Source organism: Populus euphratica, unplaced genomic scaffold (genome assembly GCF_000495115.2).
Source record: "Populus euphratica unplaced genomic scaffold, PopEup_1.0 scaffold25.1, whole genome shotgun sequence".
Classification (NCBI taxonomy): domain Eukaryota; kingdom Viridiplantae; phylum Streptophyta; class Magnoliopsida; order Malpighiales; family Salicaceae; genus Populus; species Populus euphratica.
In genome coordinates this window covers 1,724,125-1,748,567 of record NW_011499851.1, presented here as the reverse complement: position 1 = coordinate 1,748,567, position 24,443 = coordinate 1,724,125, and the positions used below count along the sequence as shown (strand labels likewise).

Below are 24,443 nucleotides of genomic sequence, written 5' to 3'. Positions count from 1 at the left end.
TATGATATTGAATTTCATCATTTTTCTTTAATGTGCATTTTTTTTTAATTTTAAAGGTCATCTTTTCTTACCAAAAAAATAATTTTTATTTTTATAAATACATCATGAAGGTTTGTTTATATAAAACATAAAAAATATAGATTAATTAGAATATTTTTTTTTTGAAATATTAAATACATGTAAAATATTATAAAAACAACTGCTATATAAAAAATTAAAATAGACAATATAAAATATCAGAAATAAAAGGATACTAATTTAAATATAATAAAAAATCATTCAAATAAAAGAACATATATAAAAAAAAGGTATCATTTAAATAAAAAAATATATAAAAATAAAAACAATCATGCATTACTAGGTCTAGAAAGCTAAACACATACGTGGCCTATTTTAAAAAGGCAAGGCATCAACTACCTTTCTAGTTTTCAACCACCAGAAGGGTGGTCAAAAAATCAGGAAAGGTGTTTTTTTATCTAAAAAAATATAATTTTCAACCAATTTCTATACTAAAACACCTAAAAACATCCATGTGATGTAAACAAACAAAACAAATCAACAAAAAAACTCTAAAACTAGCTAGAAACACAAATCCAAATTAAAAACAAGATTCTCTTCCAAGTTTGATCTCATTTGTTTCAACAATTTTAAGAGAAAAACACCTCAATAAAACTCTCTCGTCAAATAAATTTTATTGCTACCAAAATTGACTATTTTCATGATTGAAATTGATGTTAATCAAGATTTTTTTTCTTTATTACCGGAATTCAGCAACTCTATCTATTTCCTCTCAAACTAGGAACTAAAAATAAAAATAAAATAAAATTACAGATAAAAAGTAGAATGTGAGTAAACTGAAAGGACCAAAAACTCATTATTTAAAAAGTTAGAAGGATTAAAGTGAACTTTTCACCTTAATTTTAAAACAACCACCCATTTTCTCCACATTTTTCACCTTGATTATCCATCATTGGATCTTTCCGTTTCACAATAATTTTTTTTCAATTTTGTTATTGAATTGGCTTTATAAGAGCTAAATAAAAAAAAAGTTGAGGGATTGAAAAAAGATAAAGTATTGTGGTAATCTATAATACTCTGTATCTTTGTCAACAACTTATGCAGCTACAATATTTTTTTCTACATGGTATGGAGTTTGATGTAATATTTTTTTTATGATATGATTTTTTTAGTTTAATGTTATTTTTTAAAAAAATTCTCAAATGGTTTTTTACCATTGGAATGGTTTCTTTTCGAATAGGCTAAGTTGATTAATTTATATCAAGATAACTCCCACATTAATTAATTTTAAATTCAGGCTAGATAAAAGTTGGCTAAAAGTTTTTTTTCTTGTCAATTTTATTCTTTTTTTCTCATTTTCATTCTCAAACTTTTTTACTAGTTAGTAGTCCAACCAAGTTGACTAGATCATGTCAGAAAAACTTTCACACTGTGTAATTTTAAACTCGGGTTAGGTAATGAGTAATATCGGAAGATTTCAAAGTTGATCCTCTAGATCGAGTTTAATAACATTGTCAAATAATTGTTTATAGCCTAATTATTATTATTTTTATGTTCAAGATATTTTTTGACTTAATAAAAAATATAGCGCAATTATGTAAATTAGAATAAAACTAGTTATGTAACCCGCGCCTCGCTGCGGATCATATATTTTTATTTTGTATTAAATAACTGTATATGTGGGTTTTTTTAATGTATTTTTGTAGTTTAAAAGACCTAAGTTCAAATGAAAATTTTTATGCATACATGTAATCAAATAAATTGAGAACTATATGTACGAATAAATAGATAAAAAGTCATTAAGGATACCCAAAAATAAAATTGGAAAAATTAAGAAACAAGTGGAGATCAAGATATGTAATGCAAGATATTTACTTGGTTATGTTTGCTAAATTTATTTATTAAAGTATTTTACCCGGTTGTGTTTACTAAATTTATTTATTAAAATCTTTTTTTATTTAAGCAAACAATAACAGAAATAGAGATATGAATTAAATTGATTGAATAAAATAAGAGAGAGAAAAAAACAGCATGAATGGCTACAAATATTAGAAATATTATCTAAAAAATAAAAAAATAAAAATAAAGTTCATCCATACAAAAGAAAAAAATTATAGATGAATAAAAAAAACTCTTCAAATTTAAATACATAACTAAAAAAATAATTATCATTTAAAAGAGATTCTTCAAATAAAATGAAATAGAGAAAGGGTATTAATTTAAATATAAATTAAAAAATAAAAAACCATAAAAATAATAATAAATTTTCAAAAATAGAAGAAAAAAAAAAGGCAAAGGCGAGGTTGTGCTAAGCCTAGCAAGCCAAACCAACATGTTTCATCCATGTGCTTGTTTGGAATCCGATAATTTCTTCCTATCACCAGAATTTAGTAACTTTTCTTTTGCATCTTTTAATTAGGGACTAAAAATTAAATTTTGTATCAAAATTGAATTTGAAAATATTGAGGTACTAAAATTATATAATTTGTATGATTTTTAAAGTTTAAAAATTAAAATATATTTTTTACAAAATTTATAACATGCCATCCATGTTTAGTGTTTTTTTCGATCTTAATTTTTTTTCAATCCTATTTTTTATAAGAAATTAAAATCAATTGATTTTTAATTAAAATTAAATTATTAAAAAAAATCAAATTAAAAGAACATAAAATTTTACACTGAGAGGATGAGCTGCGAAGTTTTACACGGAGAAAAAATCTGCTCGTGTTGACAGAACCAAAAACGGTTCTGATGACTTTCTAAAAAGTCTTCTCTCTTTAACGGAACAAGTTCACTAGTCATTATTCTACAGCCGCAAACCAGACAGCGGTGGTTTGGTTATGAGCTTTGATGGATGCCTTCATCCTATCAATTTCATTGTGATAGATTCTTGTGCCAATTTATAAAATAAAATAAAATGATAATTTATAGTAATTACTTAATATTTTATATTTGTGATAATCTAATTGTATAATATTAATTCAATTTTATCAAAATTAAAAATTATTATAAAACAGTTACATTGTTAACTAAAAGAAAATTATTTTATATTTATAATAAAATTTAAATTTATATGTTGGTTATTTTTTTTATATGAAAATAGTGGAAAACTTATGGAGAAAAAATGTGAAGAATCTTTAAAATATATATTTTTAAATTCAATATAAATTTAGAAAACTAGCTTTTTAAAATTTCTAGATATAAAAATATCATGTTTAAACATAGTTTTTTTAATTATAAATTTAATTATTTTAAAAATTATAATTTTTTTCTAGTCTGTAAAAGTTCCTTGAACACCACATAGCTAAAAGTTGAGGCGCTACGTTACAAATTTGTCGCAGTAGGCTAGGGCCCAATTTCAAAAAAGCCTTTTCCTTTCTTTTTGCTGGTCTAATGAAAGAGTGAGATAAACATGTACAAAAGAGTAATTGACAAGCAGCAAACGGACAAGGAAGATTCCTTTTCTTCTGGTCCAATTAGAGATAGAAACCAGCAAAATGTAAAAAATTATAGGGTAGAGCATCTACCTCTAGTCTCTTTCTTTCTTGGTTTTTGCTTTCTGAATTTGATATAGCACATTTTTCTTTTTAAAAAAAAATCTTAGATTAAAATACTTTGTTGTTTACCCTAAATTTGACTAAAATTATTGAACTTCAACTTTTATTTACACTGTTTTCTGGGCATTACAAGATTGTGGATCTAGTATGTCAGCAAGATTATCTCTTATTAGTCTGGTAACTAGGTGTATTTATATAATCAAACTTATAATTTTTTCATTGAGAAGGGAATTGTATTATTAGTTAATTAAGGTGGCTCGTTTATATATTGATGTGATGTTGTGTAATGGGTTCTATACTTGGTACAAGATTGGAGGGGAAGCTGGTGTGCCACATCTATATGGTAGAGTGTATTTATTTTCATTGGTATTCATTTGTTCCGATAAACGTAGCATAAATGTAATTATTGGTGATGAAAAACAATATATGTCCTACAAAAAGTATGTGTGTGAAAGAAATAAAAATTATATGTGTTGTGCATTAAAAATGTTAGTATTATGAAAAATAAATGTGAAAGAAAAAGGAAGAGAAAAAAAATAAAGATTGTATTAATTGTTAGTTCAGGCCTTTTCACTAGGGCCTAACAGACAATTAGTAAGTTTGGTGCCTGGGTGGTAATACCTAATCACCCGAGCTTGGTTAAGAAGGAAGAAGTGGAATAGAAAAAATTGCTTGATTTATACAAATGTTGCTTTAATATTTGTATGAAAATATTATTATGGTTGAGTCTACATGAAAGATGAATGCTCACACCTTTTATGCTATGCATACAGGCTTTTGCTAATGTTTTAGGAAACGAATGCTTAAGTTTTTTAGAGACAAGTTGTCTCAGAGATATGGAGAATAATCCTTGATCATTTTAGAGACATTGGAGGCACGTTTAAAAACATGAAGATCTTATCATGTAGATTTTCATAGAGATATGTTTGGAGACATAAAGGTCTTGTTATGAAGATTTTTCATGAAGATACATCACAAAGATTTTAATAGAGACATGAAAAAAAATTATTGTCTTTTATTTGAAAAATTCAAAAGATAATGATACAATTCTTAGAGCTTTAATCTTAGATAGATCATTAAGTGTGCAAGCTTTTTTCCTTTCATGCTCTGTTTTTTTTTTTCATGAACCGGTGAAGATAATCTTTGGTGGTTAATCTTTTTATCTTTTTTTTTTTATGGCATGCCATTTTTTAGTGCCATGCCTATGATCATGGTGAAAAAAGATAAAATTTGTTATGATTCCTCGTGTTCATGACACTTTTTATGGAAGGTAAATATTACATAAGTTTTCTCTCTTATATCAACTAGCTTCTCTTAGCCTGTGTGATGGTTAAAAGTATAGTCATGGGATCGAGAAATATGAAGCAATCATAAATGTGCATCATGATACTTTTTTGGATGTTCTTATGGGAGATCAATAGCATTATGAAGACTCTGCTCATAAGTAGAAAAAAAAAAGTGTCATTTTCTAGTCGCATTGACTTTATTCATATTGATATAATTTTTCATTGTGCGTTTAATGCTGAGGAGATTCAAGTCAGGAAGAGAATATAACCTTTCCCATAAAAAATAGTTTTAAAATCCATTAATCAAGTTTTTTTATAGTAATAAGCTCAAATAGTCTTTTCGTACCGAACATCTCTTCATTAAATCTTTAGAGATAGGTTACGATGCTCTAATCTTCTTGTTATGTGATAGTAAAGAGCTTTATTAAATATATTATATTATTTGAAATTTTTTTATAAGGCAAGAGATGAATTTGAAGTTGAGATCACAAAAATAGATAATAGAGTCAGACTTTAAAATATGGTACCATTCTTGTGTAGATTTATGTAGTATTATTAGAAGAACTTTGTAAATAGCATTATAATCTTGTGTGACAAGCTCTGAGATGCTTCTCATATTGATATGCTCTCGAAGGTTTTTAAGTCCTTCATGGTTATTTAAATGATCGAGTGTGTAATATTCCATGACAAAGTAAGGATTATCTTATTTAATAGGAGGATTATCTTATTTAATAGGAGTTGTATTCTTGCTTCCAAACTTGTAAAGTCATGGAGCTTGTATCACACCTAGATCTTTTTCTAATACGTAAGTGAGACTCAGATGGAGATCAATGACAAATGGGTTGTTTGGAGTGTCTTGTGTGCAAACAGTGTGTGTAGCTCTTTCTAAGTGTAGGATTGCGAGCATTACTCATTTATATATCATTTTATCATGTTTCTTCTAGGAACTATATCATCATTGTACACTCAGTTGGAATCCATATGGTAAAAAGATTAGTTGCTTTAGAGGTGAGCATTTTCAGTTTAGTTTGCTTTTCACTTAAATAAATAGCCAAAACAATTTTTTTAATTAAAAACCTAAACCAAATCCAAATCGGTTCAAACCAATTGATTTCAATTTAGTTATGTTCGGTTTAAGCTATTAAAAAAATAAAAATAAAAAACCAAAAAAAGGGACTTATGAGACATCTAAGAACAACCAAAGCTAGTTCTCATCATCTGAATAAAGATAGTCTTTTTAAACATCAAACAAATGAAAGGTCTTATGCAACCATTTAAATTAATCTTCAGAGATAATATTCATATTGTAAAGAGAATTGGCCAATTGCATTACTTGAGCTCTTGATCTAGAGAAACAAATACCTTCAATCAATAGTGTAAATAGTTTTATTTGGCTAGCAATCATTTTCAATCATTGTTGTTAACACTTTGATAGCATCATTAATTCTATATGTTTTGCATAACCTAAGAAGAACAATTTTATAGCTAACCATATTTGGCTGAAACTTTTCATTTAGCATGTTTTTCAAGAACCCAATAGTTTCATCCACCATTCCACCTCTGCACAAACATGAAATAGGTGACTATATTTAGATGCCAAGAGCAACTTATGGGTTTGATCTAAGTTTAGTACTTGGGAGAGATTAAAGGTGGAGAGAAAGTTACGAGGTGGGGAAGGCGACTGTTTTGGTTTAGGTTAGGCTTATGAAGAAAATTGAGTATTTATATTTTTTTTTTAAGTGTTGGTTGAACTGATTTAGTTTGGTCTAATTTAATCAGTTTCAAACATTTAAAATCAAAATTGAATTGAACCAAAATTATTTTTAGGTTTTCCAATCGGTTAATTCATTTTTTTCTCAGTTTGGTTTTTTTGGTTGATTTTTTTATTTTCTCAATAATTGGTTTTTTAGGTTTTTTGCTCACCCCTAAGTTATTCTTCCTTGTCCTAAAGTTTTGTCAACCATGAAGAGTGTTTTTGATAAAGAGTAAAAAGAAATAAGCTAGCATATTGTTTTGTATACCATAGATAATTTCTTTGATGAAGTCATGAATACACTTTATATAAAAAACTTAGTTTTCTTGATTGACAAATCAAGGTGATAAGTTATTCCTATAAAACCATACCCCTGTTAGGTCAGGGAATACTCCTAAAATAATATGTGAGACGAAGTATATTTACTTTCATTAGTATTCATATGGGCTAGTAAGCATAACAAAAATATTGTTATCGATGGTAGGTATTTGTCTTGCAAAATCTTTATACATGCAAAATAACAAAATTATGTGTGATACACATTAAAATAATCAATGCATAAAAAAATAAATGAGAAAGAAAAAGGCAAAGAAAGAAGAAAAACTTGCAGAGAAAAAATAAAAACTATGTTGATTGTTAGGCTTGACAGGTAACCAATAAGTATGGTTGCCCAAGCCAAGTCCAAAAGCCCAACTTATAGTAACTTAGGTCAGACATAGGGCAACCAATAAAGTTAGAGTAACATGCTTACTTTGCATGTCATTTTGTCTTGTTCCATTTTAGAATTAAACTTATCTTTGTGCATTTTATGTAAGTAATTGAGTCATGAGTTTTACTTCTTGTTGATAGAATGAAAGAGCGTGAAACTATTTTTTTTATAGCTTGAACAACATTATTGAACACTTTTACTTGATTTAAAAGTTGATGGAAATATATGAGAGTTCCTATAGCAAGGATATTAGTTATTCTTTCTTGTCTTAGAGTTTTGTTAGTCATGAAAAGAATTTTTAGTGAAATGAATGAGCTAGATTTTGTTCAGTTTCTCATAAATGGTACTACTAATAAAGTTGTGAAAAAATTCAAACAAGAATTGAGGTTTTTACAATTGTAATCTTAGGTTAGCCCATGATTTTTTTTTCTACAATACAAGTTCTATATGAGTGTAGAAGACATTTTGGTCTTTAAGTTAGTAAACTACAGAAAAGGAAAACAATGTATAACAAATGAAAAAGTAGTAGGATAATTTAAGAGAAATTATATATTTTATAAATTGTTAAATGGTTATTTATGATTTTGAGAATTGTGTTGTTGAATGATTGTTGGTGGTTATTTATATTTCTAGGAATTGTTGAATGATTGTTAATGATTATTGAGATTGTTGGAAGGTTGGTAATCATATTTGAAATTGTTTAGCCAGACTTTAATGATTGGGTGTAGAGTTTAAGACATAGGACTTGTCTTCCCCTTTCTTACTTATGGCTATATGTATCTATACATTTAGTCTTTGAACTTCTCATAAAAAGGAACATATTTTTCTAAAAACTTGGGTCATAGGTTATTATGCCATACATATCATTGGTAGAGATGTTGACTAGTTATAATAATAGGAAGTAACCATTGGTTAGAAAAATAGTGTTTAAAATATATAAAAAAAGTAAAGCATGCATAAAAAATTATGTGTGTGACTCTTGAAAATTTAAAAAAATACATAGAATGTGTGTTAGGGTAAAATTGAACAAACTAAGGTGAGTTGGGATGGAGTCAGGGTTCAAAATAGCTAAAATTTCTAGTTGTTTGGCTATAAACTTAAACAACTAAAATTGTTTGTTGTTTGAGCCATGTCTAAATGACTAGGCTAGGATGCTAGCCGTTTGAGTAAAACCTAAATGACCAGCATGTTTGTCATGTGAAATAAACATGCTAGTTTTTTTTATCATTAAAATAAATAGTATGTTAATTCAGGTCATGTTTTATAAAAAAAAAGTGTAATGAGCTTTTAAGGTTTTTAAGTGTTAGATGCACCACTTTTATTTGCCTTTTTTTTTTTTGCAAGATTAATATCAAACTTTAAAATTAAAATTAAAAATCTCTATTTAACTTTTAATTTTAGATGTATTAATGCAAGCATGTAGATTATTAAACACTTTTTTCTTCAAAAACAACTATATAACTAAGGTCTATCCTTAAATCTGAACATAAATTTAAACATGCTCTAAGCTTAAAAGAAGTGTTTTATTTTTATAAAAAAAAATATAAAATGAAATAAATTGGCCAATAGATGCAAAGAATATTAATCGATGCAATATCTTGAAATTACAAAAAAAAGATTAATACATCAATGTATTTCTTCCTATTAGATCAACAAGCATGTATCTCATAAATTCTTTTTTAGTATTGTTGATTATTTTTTAAAGTATTTTTATTTTTAAATATATTTAAATAATTTTTTTATTTTTAAAATTAATTTTGATAGTAATATATTAAAGTAATCTAAAATTAAATTTTTTTTTTTTTTTGAAACGCACAAACAACCTTATTCTATTCTGAAACACATTTGGCATTGTTTGTTTTGGTTTGATAGTAAAAGGTATTTTTAAATGACAGTTGAGATTAAGTTTTCTTTTCGAACCAAACGATTTAAAAAACACTTTTTTATATTAATTCTAAAAAATCAAGAAAATATATAATATTGGTAAATATAGTGATCATCAATGAACCTCGCCGCAAGTTGGGGGGGTGTTTCCATGCACAGCTTTTCACCACCAAACAATTTTTAAATGAAAACTTATGAGAGGGGTTAATATGGGAATTTCAAACAAATTCGATGACATCCACATATGCTTCGTCAGACAAATTATCTTAATGATTCTTTTTGGTAGCGGTTAAAATAACAACGAGGTCCCCTCCCCACGTGTCCAGATAACCCCCAGCCGTGCCTCGCCCATCCAAATCCCCCAGCGTCATTGTCATCGGCTCTTGGGCGATGTAAATCACGTACGGCACCCACGACTCTTGGGCGATGTAAATCACTTAAGATTAGAATATTAAATTAAAATCTTTAATAGAATAATATATTTTAAAAAATAATAATAAAATAATACACTTATATCTTGTAGCTTTTAAAACTTTATATTTACTAAATATCATTATTTGTAAATATAATAAAATAGTTATTGTATTTTTAAATAATAATATTTAAATATTTAAAATCTTAAAAAATTATTGTTCATGCGTAGTTTTTACAGGTGATTTTGAATAAATAAATATAAATTTATCATTATATGAATAGTTTAATAAATATATTTATGAATTAATAAAATATATAAATATAGAAGATTTGATCCCACTGAATCAAAATAATAACTAAAAAAAATTATAATTCTTAATTTAGCTGTTATTATAATTAGATAAGAAACTAATTTGATTTTAATATTATCCAAATTATTTTAATGTAGAGATATCATCCCTTTTCTTGTTCATTTGGTCAATTTACCCTGTACTTTACGGCTATCTTTTATGTATTTTATCTATGTTATATTTTTCATTTTACATTTTTTAATGCTGATATTGTAAGTTTTTCTTCTTGTTCTTTGATAGTTGTTGCTATATATTATTTCCATATAATTATAATCTAAATCAATTATCTCATTTCCTTTTCCAATATTTTTTTTAAGTTATAAATTTTATAATTAATACTTAATTGAAAAAAAAATCACAAACTATTAACGTATATTGCACTATCTTATTTTTAATATAACTCTTTCTTGAATCATCACTTTACAATTATCATTTCCAATAATATTATCTTGTAATAAAAAATTAGGCTAATTCTATTTTTTAGAGGTTGAGTTCTATAAATCTTAAAATTATTAGAAATTTATAAAATTATTAACTTTAAAAACTATAAAATTAATTAAAATTTATATAAATTAATTCGAAAATCTATATTAATAAAAAATAATTATCCTGCCACCATTTCTTGTGTTTGAGAAATGAATGCATTTTATATTTGTTCAACATATGAGTATATTGTTTCCAAAATCAAACCTAACGTGTTTAATTCAGATGGGTTGGCTTGGTACCCAATACCTTTTAATTGCTTCCTTTTTTAATTAAAATTTACTTGGCTGCTGTTTTTTTTTTTGTTAGAGTTTACTTTATTAAAACTATACAGTATTAACAAAAGTTAATTATAGAGGAAAAATAATTGTTTATCACAAGATGATTCATTGTTTATTGAAATATTGTAATTATCATTCTATTCTTCCTTTTTATATATATATATATATAATGACTATGGGAGATAATATAGTTTTTCTATAAGTTTCATTAGTTGCAATCCAAGTGACAAACATGTCTTTTTATATTTTAAATATACAATAAAATTACTAAATTATTTTTAAAAGCACATTTTTGTTTAACTAGCATTTATGAGTTTTTTTACATTTTTATTCTGATTTTTTATTTATTATCAAGATATCTAAAGGAAAATTTAATGTTTTAATAAATATAAAATATAACTAATAAACCAAAACAAGCCGGTGCAAGAATGTGTTTATTTTTGTGGTTAAAATTGAGGTTGAGGTTGAGGTTGAATATAATTCAATTATGCATAAAATTCAACTATAAAAATTAATTTTTCTTTTTTTTTTAGTTATTTTTAGGAGTTTCCATGCACATAACTCAACCTCAAAACCTAGCATGCCGATTCACTGTTGCTAGATTTACATCTACCTCAAAACCTATATTTTTTAAAAATTAGCATATTAAATTAAAAATGTTAACAAAATTATATATTTTTTAAAAAAAATGATGAAATAATATACTTATATCTTGTAGCGCTTCTAAAATGTATTTTTCACTAGATATTTTTATTTCTAAGCGTGACAAGATAGTTGTTACGCTTTTGAATAATAACTTTAAAATATTTAAAATTTTAAAAAGCTATTATTCACATAGTAGTTTTTATAGATAATTTTGAATAATCAAGTAAAGATTTGTAATAACTAAATGAGTATTTATCTCAAATAAATTACATAAATGGTCCAGCAGATGCATTTATAAATCAATGAGACTTGTCTAGACTCAAAATGAAATCTACTCACATTAAAAAAATAATAATAATTAAAAAAAATCATAATTTTTAATTTGATTATAATTATTGCATTGTATTTAAATTTTTATAAGAGTTTTCATATATTTTTTTTAGAGTAGTATAAAATTGCTGCTTCAATCATCATATTTTTAAATTTAAAATTTTTTGAATATAAACTATAGTTTTAAAAAAATATTAATTTTTATTTATCGGTCTAGTTTATTTGCTGAGAAATAATTTTTTTTAAATAATTTTTTTAAAAAGTAAATTAGTTTTTATATAAATATGGCGATGTGATGGATTTTAAGTCTCCAATTATTATATGATACATAATTTTATGACTTTTATCTTTGTTTATAGTTTAATAACTTCCACTTTTTTGTTTTCTGAAGTTAAAATAACAGGAAGGGTATTAATATTAAAGAGTCAAAGTACTTAAACTGGCTCAATATGTCCCTTAACTATATCTTTTTGGCTCCATATGTCCATCGACTGAGTAAACAGATTAGTTTAGGACACGTGACATATTTTTATAAGCTAACATCCAAAATTTAATTTAGGAGTAGAATTTGTTTCAATAAAAGAACAAATTATAAATAAATAAATAAAAGTTTTAAAATAAAAAATAAAAAGAATGAGTTTAAAAAAATATATAAAAACATTGTATTACATGAAAATTTATTTTAAGTTTTTTTAAGAAAATTATAAACGTGAAAATTTTCCTTCAAACCATAAATACTGAAAAATATAACAAATTCCTTTTAAAACTTTAAGAAAAATCATAAATTTAAAATAAAATTTCATAAAAAAATTCAGAATAAATTTGAAGCAAAGCCTATTAATTTTATTGAAAAACATCATAAATAAATAATCTTAAAAAATATATTTTGTTTACCGAAAAACTTATTTTTAATTTTAATTTTTTTCTTTGTTTGTAACATGTTCTTTAACTAGAAAAACATATTTTGAGTAGGTGTTAGTTTACAAGTATGTCACATATTTTAAATTAATTATTATTTTTTATTTTAACTGAGGAACATATTTAATTAAAAAATATAATTAAAGGTTAATAATATAATATAATATAATATCAAAGAAGATTAAGGTTATTATTGAGAGTTTAATAAAAGTTATTTTTTAAAGTATTTTTAATTTTAAAAAATATTTTTTAATTTATTTTTATTATCAGTATATTAAAAAATATAGTAAAATTATTTTAAAATAAAAAAATGAAAATACGGTTGAATAGAAATGACAATGACAGTACAGGCCTCATCGAAATATGATGCGTTTATTCTAGGAACCAGGATCGAGTGCAGGTGATTGGGTGAGGAGTGAAGACGCTGATTTTAGAGGTTTTGAGAGAGCGGCAGTCTGCAGAGAATGGGAATCCGACCATATCCTCCAAAACCCGCGCTGGACTCAGTCACCGCCAATCATCAGTCAGCCACCCATAAACACCAAAAATCCCCGTCCTTTTGATTTCCACCACATAAAAATAGTACAATACTCCTCCTTCACTCCATTCCTATCTTAATAATAATAATAGTAATAAAGCTCAACTCTTCTCTTCCAAGTCAAGACATGATCCTATACACTCCTGCTCCATTCCTCACTACTACTGAACCATCTCCACCTTTTCCTAGGGTTTCTAAACTCTGCTTCTTAACCCCCTCTTATTCTCTTTCCCTTCGTTTTAGATCCACTGCTCGACGCTTCACTTCTTTTCCTTGTGTCCTCTCCTCTCTCAACCTTCACGCAATGGCTGAACTGGTTCAGGATAAAGAAGTCTTCGCTTCTGCTGAAGTTGATTACAGTAAGAAGAAAAACAGGACTCGTTCTCGCTCGTTTCTTGATGCAACAACTGAACAAGGTATCTCATACTTTTTTTTTTCCTGTTGTTTGTTTGGTTGCTGAGAAGATGGAAGAAAATTAATCTTTACATTCGTTTAGATAGGTATGATTTTAGCAGAGACTTATTAAGGCTTGCTTCTTCTACTATTCTGTTTTTAATATTATTGCATTACTTGCGATTTCTATTTTTGGTTTGTTTGTGTGGCTGCTGAGAAAATGCAAGGATAAGGAATATTAACCTCTGTTTAGCAGTTCCTCCTATGCTTGTTTCTTTCCATATATTCTTAATTTCAGTCCTTTTCCCCCCTATTTTTCTCAATTTGTTCCTTTTTTTTTTCGTTTTCTTTAATGATATGATTAAAAAAATCTTTTGATGATAGGAATTATTTGGTAGCATATAATTCTTTAAAGTCCGTTTAAGAAATTCAATTTCAAAAAAAAAAAAAAGGAAAGGGAAGAAAAGGTAAGTAAATACACCCTGCATATTTTACTCCACAGTATACAAGGCTTGTTTAGTTTCTCCTCTAATATGTGTGGTTGAATTGCACTTTATATATTCATATGTATATTTCTACTTAGTCATAAAGTAACTTTTTATTATTTAATTCTCTAACCTACTAAGCTTGTATATTTTCTGCTCCAAGGTTGAGTGAAGGCAATAGAATAAATTATCTCATGAAAAAGAAAAAGAAATGACTATTGACTTGAATATCGCTTTGATTTCTTTAGCAGAAGAGGTTGAGGATATTCTATCAGCCATTTTTTATGTAATGCATGATATAGCGTGTCTTGAAATTTAAACAGGTTGGAGACTTAGTTTTAGTTGAAAGGATTTCTTTTGAAACTTCACATGTGGTTCACGTTTAGTTGGGCTTGGCGGAGGATTGGTTTTCTTGTCTTACAATGAATGTGCTCTGCAGAGTTACTGTCGGGAATCAGGAAGGAATCAGAAGCAGGAAAACTTCCTTCAAATGTTGCTGCAGGAATGAAAGAACTGTATCAGAACTACAAAACCGCAGTAAACATATAAACTCAAATCATGCTTCAGTGCGCATATTCATGTTCTAGTCATTCAATTTCCATCTCTTTCAATTGATTTTTATTCTAGGGCATGACATCCCATATGTATCCGTATTTCAACTATCTTTCATGAATCCCATCCGTTGTCTTTGTCTCTGTCTCTCCAAATTCAAAGGAAAAATTTATGCTGTGTGATTAGAGCTTAGCAGGTCCCTAAAGTTAATGCAGGATTCTTTTGCAGATGTCCTTTATGAGGATTGAGGAAAAATTATTTTTGCTCATCTAGGGTGTTGTCTTGCTCTCTAACATCAGCGAGTTCATGCTTATGTTTCCTGGAATGCCTCTATCTTCCAAAAAGTTCATTTTCATGTCTTTGCTGCTCAGGTTTTGCAAAGTGGAATTCCCAACGCTCATGAGATTGTATTGGAAAATATGGCTGCTGCATTGGATCTTGTATTCTTGGATGTTGAGGTGATTTGGCCCTCATGTACCCACCATCAAGATGCTTTTTTTGTCAGAATTGTTGGCTTATATGAACCTCTCATGTGAAATGCACAGTAATTTTTCAGGACCCGTTTATCTTCTCACCTTATCACAAAGCATTGAGAAAGCCATATGACTACTATGAATTTGGTCAAAAGTATATCCGTCCATTGATTGATTTTAGGTGAGTACACAACTTCTATATTTTCCCTCTTTAATTGTATCAATATCACACATTCATTCGGTGTACATAAAGCTTCCTGATAATTTGAGATGTGACAGACACACACAAATATACACCTCTCTTCTTCATTTGATGCTCCGACAATAGCTTTATATCTACCCTTTCTGTAGTGATGTTGGAAATGATTGGGGCTTTGCAGTTTCCGAGATATTCCACTGATTCAAATTTCTGTTCTTCTTCTTATTAAGAAATACATAGTGGAGCAACTCATATCCTTAAGCAAAGTGGTAACAAGAGGGTGACGTGTGAATTATAATTATGCTGCTTCAGTTTCATTTGCTCAGATTAAGCCTTGTATTTCACCCTGCTGCTGACCTTACCTTTGACCTTATTTATTGCAGAAATTCATATGTAGGCAATGTTTCCATTTTCAATGAAATTCAAGAGAAGCTTCAGCAGGTGCTTTCTTTTTTTTAATAGTTGTATTCATTCGCTAGATATAAACTTCAGTGAATTTTGTTCAATTGCCGTTACTCTGTAATTTTGGATGGGTTTTCCTCTTCCTTTTCCCCTTCTAAAGACATTTTTAAGTATTCTTTCTCTGCTGATTATTTAACACTTCCCAGCATGTTTCATAAAGCATTGGGTAGTTGCTCTGTTGTTTCAGGCATTGTAATTTCACATGCTCATGGGTAAATCTGCTACACTAAGATGTGTATACAATAGTAATGGGAAAATAGAACTATGTGTCTGCTTTAGCCTCAGGACATCCATGAACTCCAGCAGATAAAATAAATTCCGTGGATAGAGATTAGAGAAGTCAAGTAAATAATCTAAGGCTTGTGCTCATTAAAAGCAGTAGAATCCCTCTCCTGGTTGTAATTTCATTACAAAAAATGGCAATTTGGTCTCCCTTTTTTCCCTTTGTAATCCTTTCCGTCCTTCCAACATCTCTACCACTATACCAACATTCATCTATTCAACTTAAACTCCTAAAATTATCTAAATTGTGTATTTTTTTTCTGGGTTAAATAGTACCCAGTACATAGATTCCTTACAAAATATTTTTTCATGGTGGCAGGGTCACAATATTGTCTTGATATCAAACCACCAAACTGAAGCAGATCCAGCTGTAATTGCACTGTTGCTTGAAACATCAAGCCCTCACATTGCTGAAAACTTGGTGAACTTGACACTGTCTATCCTAGCCTGCTGGAAAGAGCTATTTTGTGTGTTTGAAATGCTTCCATAACCAAATTCTACACTTTCCATTGCAGATCTATGTTGCTGGGGATAGAGTTGTCACAGATCCTCTTTGCAAGCCATTCAGCATGGGAAGGTACTTATGACTTAGACAACAATCTACTATGCCTTTTTAATGATTAGTTGCACCATTTCAAACTCCGCACATTTGCCAGGAATCTTATATGTGTATACTCAAAAAAGCACATGAATGATGACCCTGAACATTCAGAGGAGAAGAGAAAAGCAAATATCCGAAGTTTGAAAGAGATGGCTTTGCTTTTAAGGTACCCAAACTACCTTTTTTCTTTATTGCCTGACCAAAAGCTTGGGTGCAACAAAATAATTTTTGAAACTTGGTTCGGGATCTATTTATCATTGTTGATTTTTGTCATTTATAATGTGGTTACTCCCTCAAGAATTAGGTTGTTTGGACTGTCAATTAATAGTGCTTATAGATATATTTTCTGCCATCATTTCTTTCTGTTTCCTTTTTCATGTAATAGAAGCACAATAAGAGGGTGACCAATTAAATTATTTAGAGATTTTTTTCTTTTTTCGGGTTGGGGGGGGGGGGTATGTGAAGAAGTATTGATATAGAGGTTGTACTATTATGTAGTTTCAAAACCATTGGCAGTCTCTTTTTCATAGTCTGGTTTGGATTTATTTTGTTTCAACTAGCTTGTATATTTCTGCTTCGTACATCTCTTATAACTTGTGCATGGATTTGTTCTATAACCAATACCAATTGTTAATACCTATTCCAAAATGGTAAAAAAGACTGCTAGTTGATAATTCAAGTCGAAAAGAGCTTCCCCTCTTTGGTTTTGAATCAGATGTTCCTTTTGTATTCTAGCACATTCACTGGGGCATTGTTTTCACCCTGATTTTACTGACAAAGGAGCCAAAATGGACAAATCTTTATAGGATTCGATGAGGATGGTTTGAATGATTGATAGAAAGAGGGTAATATCCAAGTGGATGAGTGTCTATGAATAAGTCCATTCAAAACATCAGACCATTATACCCTGTTGACTCATTTTACCATCCTCTGAAACTGTAATTTCTACTAGCAGAAAATTCCTACATCTTAACTGACTAATAAACAGTGATAATATATGGAATCTGATAAAATGGCTTAAGCATCATTAATGATCATCATCCAGTGTTTGATATCATTGGTACTTGGTAATAAGTGTTTGATATCATTGGTACTTGGTAATTTACTTGTATTTGTAAGCAATAGCATCTTGTATTATGTAATCTCCCTGAATTTCTGTCATATAACATCCTCATTGTCAATTATGGGTAAGAGGGTTAAGGGAAGAATTTTCCTCTTATCAATGCCCAGCCAAGCATCCCTTAGGACTACACTTCTCCATTTGACCCTAAAACCTTATGTTATTATTTGATTATTATTTTCCAACAAACTTTAAATTTACTTCAACGAGCCATCAATTTGTGTTAACTTGTACCATGAGCTTGCTTTGCCATTAATCTGCCAGGCATGTAAAAAAAACATGTAATATGGGTTCCGCTCGCAACTCTCAAAGTGTAATATGATCCTTCTCACATGCATGATTTTCGCATATTATATGTGTAGTTTCTTTCAATGGGAAGTCTGTTTTCTTACGTGCTTAAATAAACATGCTGTTATTCTATATATGCAACCTTTGAGAATATTACTGACTGTAGGGGTGGCTCACAAATAGTCTGGATTGCACCAAGTGGTGGCAGGGACCGTCCAGATCCCTTGTCAGGAGAGTGGTATCCGGTAAGTTTTCTTTTGTTGACTTTGTTTTTTGGGGAAAGAAAATAGAAATACAGAGAAGCTCGACTTTTGCTATTGCCTTTTTATGATCTTAGATAGAATTTGGATTAGTTCATCCTTGCCCAAAGATTTTGACATTGATTCATTGTTTGAAATTATTCAGTGTTTGCGTTTGTGGAATCTCTTTATGGTTTATACTAATGCAGAAGCATTTTTTATATCTAAAATTCTTGGATAGGGCCCATAGCTGACCTAGCATAAATTAGATGAGTTTCCTTTGTGATAGCAATTTCTTATTATGACACTGGGAAGATGTTTTCATCTTTCTTGTCCTGCCAAAAAGAAGATGATAATCGTTGTTACATTTATTTGTTTGATGCTTTCATAGTCATTCATACTGATTTAAGGTTGGCAGGCACACTTTGATGCTTCTTCAGTAGACAACATGAGAAGGCTTGCTGAACATTCTGGAGCTCCAGGACATGTTTATCCTCTGGCATTATTATGCCATGACATCATGCCCCCTCCGCCTCAGGTATGCCTTTGTTTGATTTGTAGTTTTTTGGAATATTGTTTCTCTTTGCTCAACTCCTTTGGAAATCTTCAGGTGGAAAAGGAAATTGGAGAGAGAAGAGTTATTTCATTTCATGGAGTTGGATTATCAGTTGCACCAGAAATCAGCTTCTCTGAAGTTACAGCCGCATATGAAAATCCTGAAGAGGTTGGTTACACATGATACACTGGCTGTGCACCTTGAGCCTTGTACAAATTAAAATGTTTTCTTCCGAATTAGCATAAATATCCTTCTCACAGAATTCTTTGCTCTCCTTCTACAACCAGGAAGCAATAAATTGAGGAAACACTATGTCTGCCTGTAGCATTCTACTCACTGTAGAGCTGCAGATGACTATGGTCATGCATCAGCATTCTTTAGTTTCCTTCCTGTTACAATGAATTTTGGTTATCCATGAATTCATTGACCATTGTTTTAATCTGTAGTTACTTGATTTAGTGTACATCAGTGACTAGTAGTGCATTTGCTGATTAAGGTGGTGCTTTTAGCTGAAATGATTAATTGTAATTATCTATTGGCAAACTTACGATAAATATCAAGAAAGTTTCATGGATATGATAGTATGAACTCTATAAACACTCAATTGTTTCTTGGGAACTGTTGGCGCCTGCATATTGTCCCCTGGATGTTTTGTATCTAATGAGCTGGCTTTGCTGTAACAGGCTAAGGAGGTATATACAGAGGCTCTGTATAAGTCTGTGACTGAACAATACAATGTGCTTAAATCTGCTGTACATGGAAAACAAGGGCTAAGGGCGTCCATTCCAACTGTTTCTTTGTCACAGCCATGGAATTAGTCAACTTTTTCTACACTTGATTAGGTATTTGCGTATCCCTTTATATTATCAGTAAATTAGGATCACAATCAATGATTTTTCTGGTATAGAAATTAGAATATTTATTGTAAGGAGAATTATGCAAACCATGGTATTCACAGGCAAAAGACATCTATTTTCGTGCTTGTATTTGGTTGTACTCTTTCTAGGGCACATTTTGATTTACCTTAGATATTGTATCCGTCCGAAGATGCAGACAAGCTGCTAATAGCTTGGTTGAAAGAGATCTGCTTTTAATACATGAAGAACCAATTGATGAACTTGAGTTGTAATGTTGATGCTTAGAAACCTCCAGTGCAACGAATCCTTTCAAGAATTCTCAATATTCCAATAGTTATCTGTTTACAGTATATCTCTCATTGGTGGTTTATTTGGAATACATACATGTTGCTATTCTGATTTTTAATACATGAAGAACCAAGTGATGAACTTGAGTTGTAATGTTGATGCTTAGACAACTCCAGTGCAACGAATCCTTTCAAGAATTCTCAATATTCCAATATTTATCTGTTTACAGTATATCTCTCATTGGTGTTTTATTAGGAATACATACTTCTTGCTATTCTGAATTTTGATCGTGCAAGAGGTTCTTATGTGACCTATAGCAAACATATTTTCTCAGCTGGAAGCCTAAAACGGATGTAAAATTGTAGCTTAGTATTAAATGAACTGCCTTGTAAAATATTACTAGCTAACCTCTCATAGAACTCTCATATCATATTCTACTTGACTTGTAAATTGCAGGCCAATTGTTTTGTTATATAGTTCTGCAACTCCTGGACCACAATTCTAGCGGTCCTTCCAGTCAAGTATGTGCCAGGAGAAGCTTCTCTCTCCATGATGACATGGATGGCTTTTTCTGGAGAAGCAATCTAAGCTACAAGTTTTTGCTGTGCTTACATTCTACCAAAGCCAAATCTCACACAATATCTCGAAGCCAAATTCATCTGAAATGCGAGCTGTTCCAGAGGTTCAATTGCAGGTGTGCAGATAACAGTTCGTAGTAAACACAAGAGCCAGTCGTCTGAGGCGATATACATGTATATTTTCTCAATTTTTTGGTGGCCGATCATATTCTTTTTACACCAATTGCTCAATTGCTACTCATTTTTCTCCCTCGTTCACCTCCAATAACTAGAAGTTTTCATGTTATAACACTTGCACACAGAAGTACTATGAACAGAGTTAGAGCACATTTTGCCTCTTGACTAAACAAGACTTGTTTTTAGCTGCCACACCAAACTTTTTATATGATGCAATTATGGTAGTCGTTTTCTCTTGTTTTGGTCAAAACCCACACCAGCTATAGTTGCTACAGCCCATGGAGAGGGGGGCATGTTTTTTTTTTTTTTGTTTTTTTTTTTATTGTAAGTTGTAGTAACCATGTTCAACTGAACTATGCATCTCGTAGGACCACCTCTTAAGCCCCGTGATCTAACCATGTTTTCGATTATTTTTTTTTTGGGCTTTTGGTTTATTTAAACGCAGCAGCTTTGACCCAAGTTGAAATAAAAAAATCTATTAAAGTTTTTTTAGGAAAAATAAAAAACTGATACATGAAACATATAGTTGTGTGAAATTTCAAAATGGTTGAAGGGGGCGTTGACATGCATTCATCATACTTATTATTGAGATATGTAGTTAGAACAACGAAAGAAAGATTTTTGGCTCTTGTTCGTATATTTAATTTTATCTAGTGGTTTTTAATTTTTAATTTCTTAAGACATGGAACTTGTCTTGATAATGAATTTAGTAACACTCATTTCTTTTTCCTTAAATTGAGATATTTGTTTTCAGTAGGTGATAATCTCGAACTTGGATTCATAAACCGATACTGATTTCTCTGGTCATTAATCGACGGTAGCGTCTAGGTTGAGGGAAGAGAGTACATGTGTCCGTAGCCAAGGTTACTAGGGGGACCACACGTGCTGTATGGAGAGACAAGAACTGTTACTTTGGATCAATTACGCATATTTTGAGACCTCTACACGTGTTGTTTAAATAATATCCTGAAAAGCCTGCCCTTGCTTGCTGTTTGTTCGTGGTGGGAGGGGAAGATCGCAAGCACCTCCCCCACTGCATCTCTCATTTTCTGAACAAAAAGAAAGGGACACGCTCTCATGTATAATATATATATATGGCTCTGTTTGTTGCTTGTATAGATTACAGGAAGAGTTTGCCTGAAAAGAAATTTAAAAAACCCGAGTCTTGCTACAAGCACCAGCCCCCATGCAAGGTCTGATGAGGCTCCTTGTCAAGGCATGGTTTGTCTCTTGCTCCATGTACTTGATTGTAATTTGAATTTAGCAATTATATTATTTGATTGGCGTTTGCTTGCACGAGGGTTTCGAATAATCTCACATTCTTATATAATGTAAAGGTAATATTTAATCGAAAGTTTAAGACACCAACATATCTGGGATATCACAATTCAGTGAGGAGTGTGCCATGGGACTGCTCTACCGATGCCGAGCTTCCACTTGCTGTTCGAAAAGGTATATGGCTTCTTCTATCACCGCTAATTGTGGGATTTTATCGGCGAACAACATTATAGCATTGTAATCAGCTGTTTTTATAATTTGTTTTCCAAGAAAATTCATATTAATTGTCCTATCTATATTACTATTTCCCGTATATTTTAAGGATTGCTATTTAAGTGGGGTTTTTTTTTATGGTTTTTCTCTTTTGTAAAACATTTTATAATTGCAGCCTACCTTTTGTTGTTTTACCGTTCTTGTAAATCATGATTAGATATTAATGAAATTATGATCATAAGAGGGTGAAATAGGGTCCCCTAAATCTTGTATTAAAAATAAAATATTTACTATTTGAAATATTTGAGGAAATGAATTGAATTATCAGTAATTTAGAAATCATTTTTGTTATAGAAATTATTGATTGTTCTCATTAAAAAAAAAAAAAAAACCATGATCCATGCATAATCAACTGAGAAAAACAAAGAAAAAGGAAAACTTTGGGTTAAAACCACAAACAATTAAAGGAAAGGAAAGATTAATAACATACCTACGAGGGATGAGAATATCTTGATGATCATTGGTGACCAAGTAAGGAAAGAAATGATATTGTGCTATCCAGGGTTCTGGGAAGGAAAAATAAAGGACTATTTTCTTTCATTTGTGATTTGTGTTAATTATTTTTATTATTTGTTAATCAAACTAGCATGCTGTGGTTTGATATTAGAACTTGTCCTTCATATATTTCATAATGGATAATATGGTTAAGTAGTACATGAACTTTGTTCTTCATATACAATTAAAAATTTATTTTTATATATTTATTATTTCTATTATTTGTTGGTCATTTCAATATGCAATAGTTTAATATTATGCCCTATTATTAGAATGTTGTTCAGTAGATAAAAAGATCAATTATCACATGACCTTTGTTTTATATATATATATATATGTAATTGAAAACTTGTTTTTATATGATAATATTTTCTATTATTTATTTGTCAATCCAATATAATATAATTTGATATCGAGCCTGATCATTAGGATGTTGTTTGGTAAATAATAAAGTCAATTAGTATATGAATCCTTTTCTCTTTTTTTTTTATATGTGATTGAAAAATTATTTTTATATGTTAATTATTTCTATTATTTATTAGTCAATCCAATATAGTATAGTATAATATCGTGTTTTATCATTAGGATGTTGTTTAGTAGATAATTGGGTTGATTAGTATATGATCCTTTTTAATATGTGATTTTAAACTTATTTTATGAGTTAATTATTTTGATGATTTGCTAAACAATCCAATATGGTAAAGTTCAATTTCAGGTATTGTCCTTTAAATATTGTTTGGTGGGCAATAGAATCAATTCATACATAACTTTTTATTTGATAAATAATAATGATAATGATAAAATAAATAAATACAAAGATTTTTTTTCATTGTTTAATGTGCATATACATCATATGTATATACAAGAATATCTTTTAAGTTATTCTTATGATTAACAAGTTAGTTACTTTCAAGAAACGAATCATATATAATCACAATATTATTTTTTAAACTATAAAAAAATAAATATATGTAAGAATTGTAGCATTAATTTTAATTATACATTGATTATTTTTAATGTGTGAGTGGTGGCCTACATGCAATTCTAATTAATATAATATTGAACTGATTCATGCTTATTAATTGCTCACTATCCTTTTAAGTTCAATGTCCATATTGCAAAAAATAGGATTGAGTCTTACTACAAAGTTAAGTTCCAAATCATTATATCAGATCACAATAGGTTTTTATTCTTAATAATAAATACATATATATTAATTTAGGCAAATCTTATCATGTAAGGACATTAAATAAATTTATCACTAAAAACAAACAAGAATGCATATTATCATAAAAATGATGTATACGGTGATTGTTATCTTTCACATCATATAACTAGTCATTTACTCATGACTTTTGAATACCCAGGGTTTATAGTTACTGTAAAATTAGATAACAATTTCTTTTTTTATTTTTATCTTTTTATGCACAGTTCGCCTTGATTTCCTCAATGATAATGCTTTCAAAATAGTTTCAAACACAAGAATTTATTTAACAATGTAAAATAAATTCAATTCATAGTGATCTAAACAGGCTATTAAAGATAAATCCATAAATATTAAAATCAAAATAATTAGTGATTAAAATCCAACCACTCGGGAACTTTCTCTCTTCTAAACTTTTCAATGTCCTTCGTTTTCTTATCTTAGCTTATAGGAACTAGAATGTGATAAAAAAAAAAA

The 24,443-nt window shown here is 29.1% G+C and overlaps 1 protein-coding gene and 1 long non-coding RNA gene across 2 annotated transcripts; one reads left to right on the top strand and one right to left on the bottom strand.

The window, feature by feature from the left end:
• Positions 1-1,367: 1,367 nt before the first annotated feature.
• LOC105121514 (uncharacterized) lies at positions 1,368-20,411 on the bottom strand. The gene is made up of 3 exons (XR_841558.1): positions 20,311-20,411; positions 17,865-17,868; positions 1,368-1,381 (listed from the first exon to the last, which is right to left on the bottom strand). It is a non-coding gene; the product is annotated as an uncharacterized LOC105121514 (long non-coding RNA).
• Positions 13,007-20,951, top strand: ATS1 (phospholipid/glycerol acyltransferase family protein). The gene is made up of 13 exons (XM_011020182.1): positions 13,007-13,582; positions 14,484-14,581; positions 14,968-15,054; positions 15,153-15,250; positions 15,652-15,709; positions 16,332-16,433; positions 16,528-16,589; positions 16,669-16,779; positions 18,188-18,266; positions 18,679-18,798; positions 18,871-18,984; positions 19,500-19,658; positions 20,418-20,951. Exons 1-12 carry the CDS (start codon positions 13,294-13,296, stop codon positions 19,632-19,634), a joined length of 1,353 nt encoding a protein of 450 aa, XP_011018484.1. The 5' UTR covers positions 13,007-13,293; the 3' UTR covers positions 19,635-19,658; positions 20,418-20,951.
• Positions 20,952-24,443: the final 3,492 nt, after the last annotated feature.

Coding starts and splice junctions, on each gene's coding strand:
- ATS1 (XM_011020182.1), top strand. CDS start 13,294: ATGATCCTATACACTCCTGCTCCATTCCTCACTACTACTGAACCATCT. Junction 16,780..18,187: donor GAGATGGCTTTGCTTTTAAG/GTACCCAAACTA, acceptor TACTGACTGTAG/GGGTGGCTCACAAATAGTCT. Junction 18,799..18,870: donor TCATGCCCCCTCCGCCTCAG/GTATGCCTTTGT, acceptor GGAAATCTTCAG/GTGGAAAAGGAAATTGGAGA.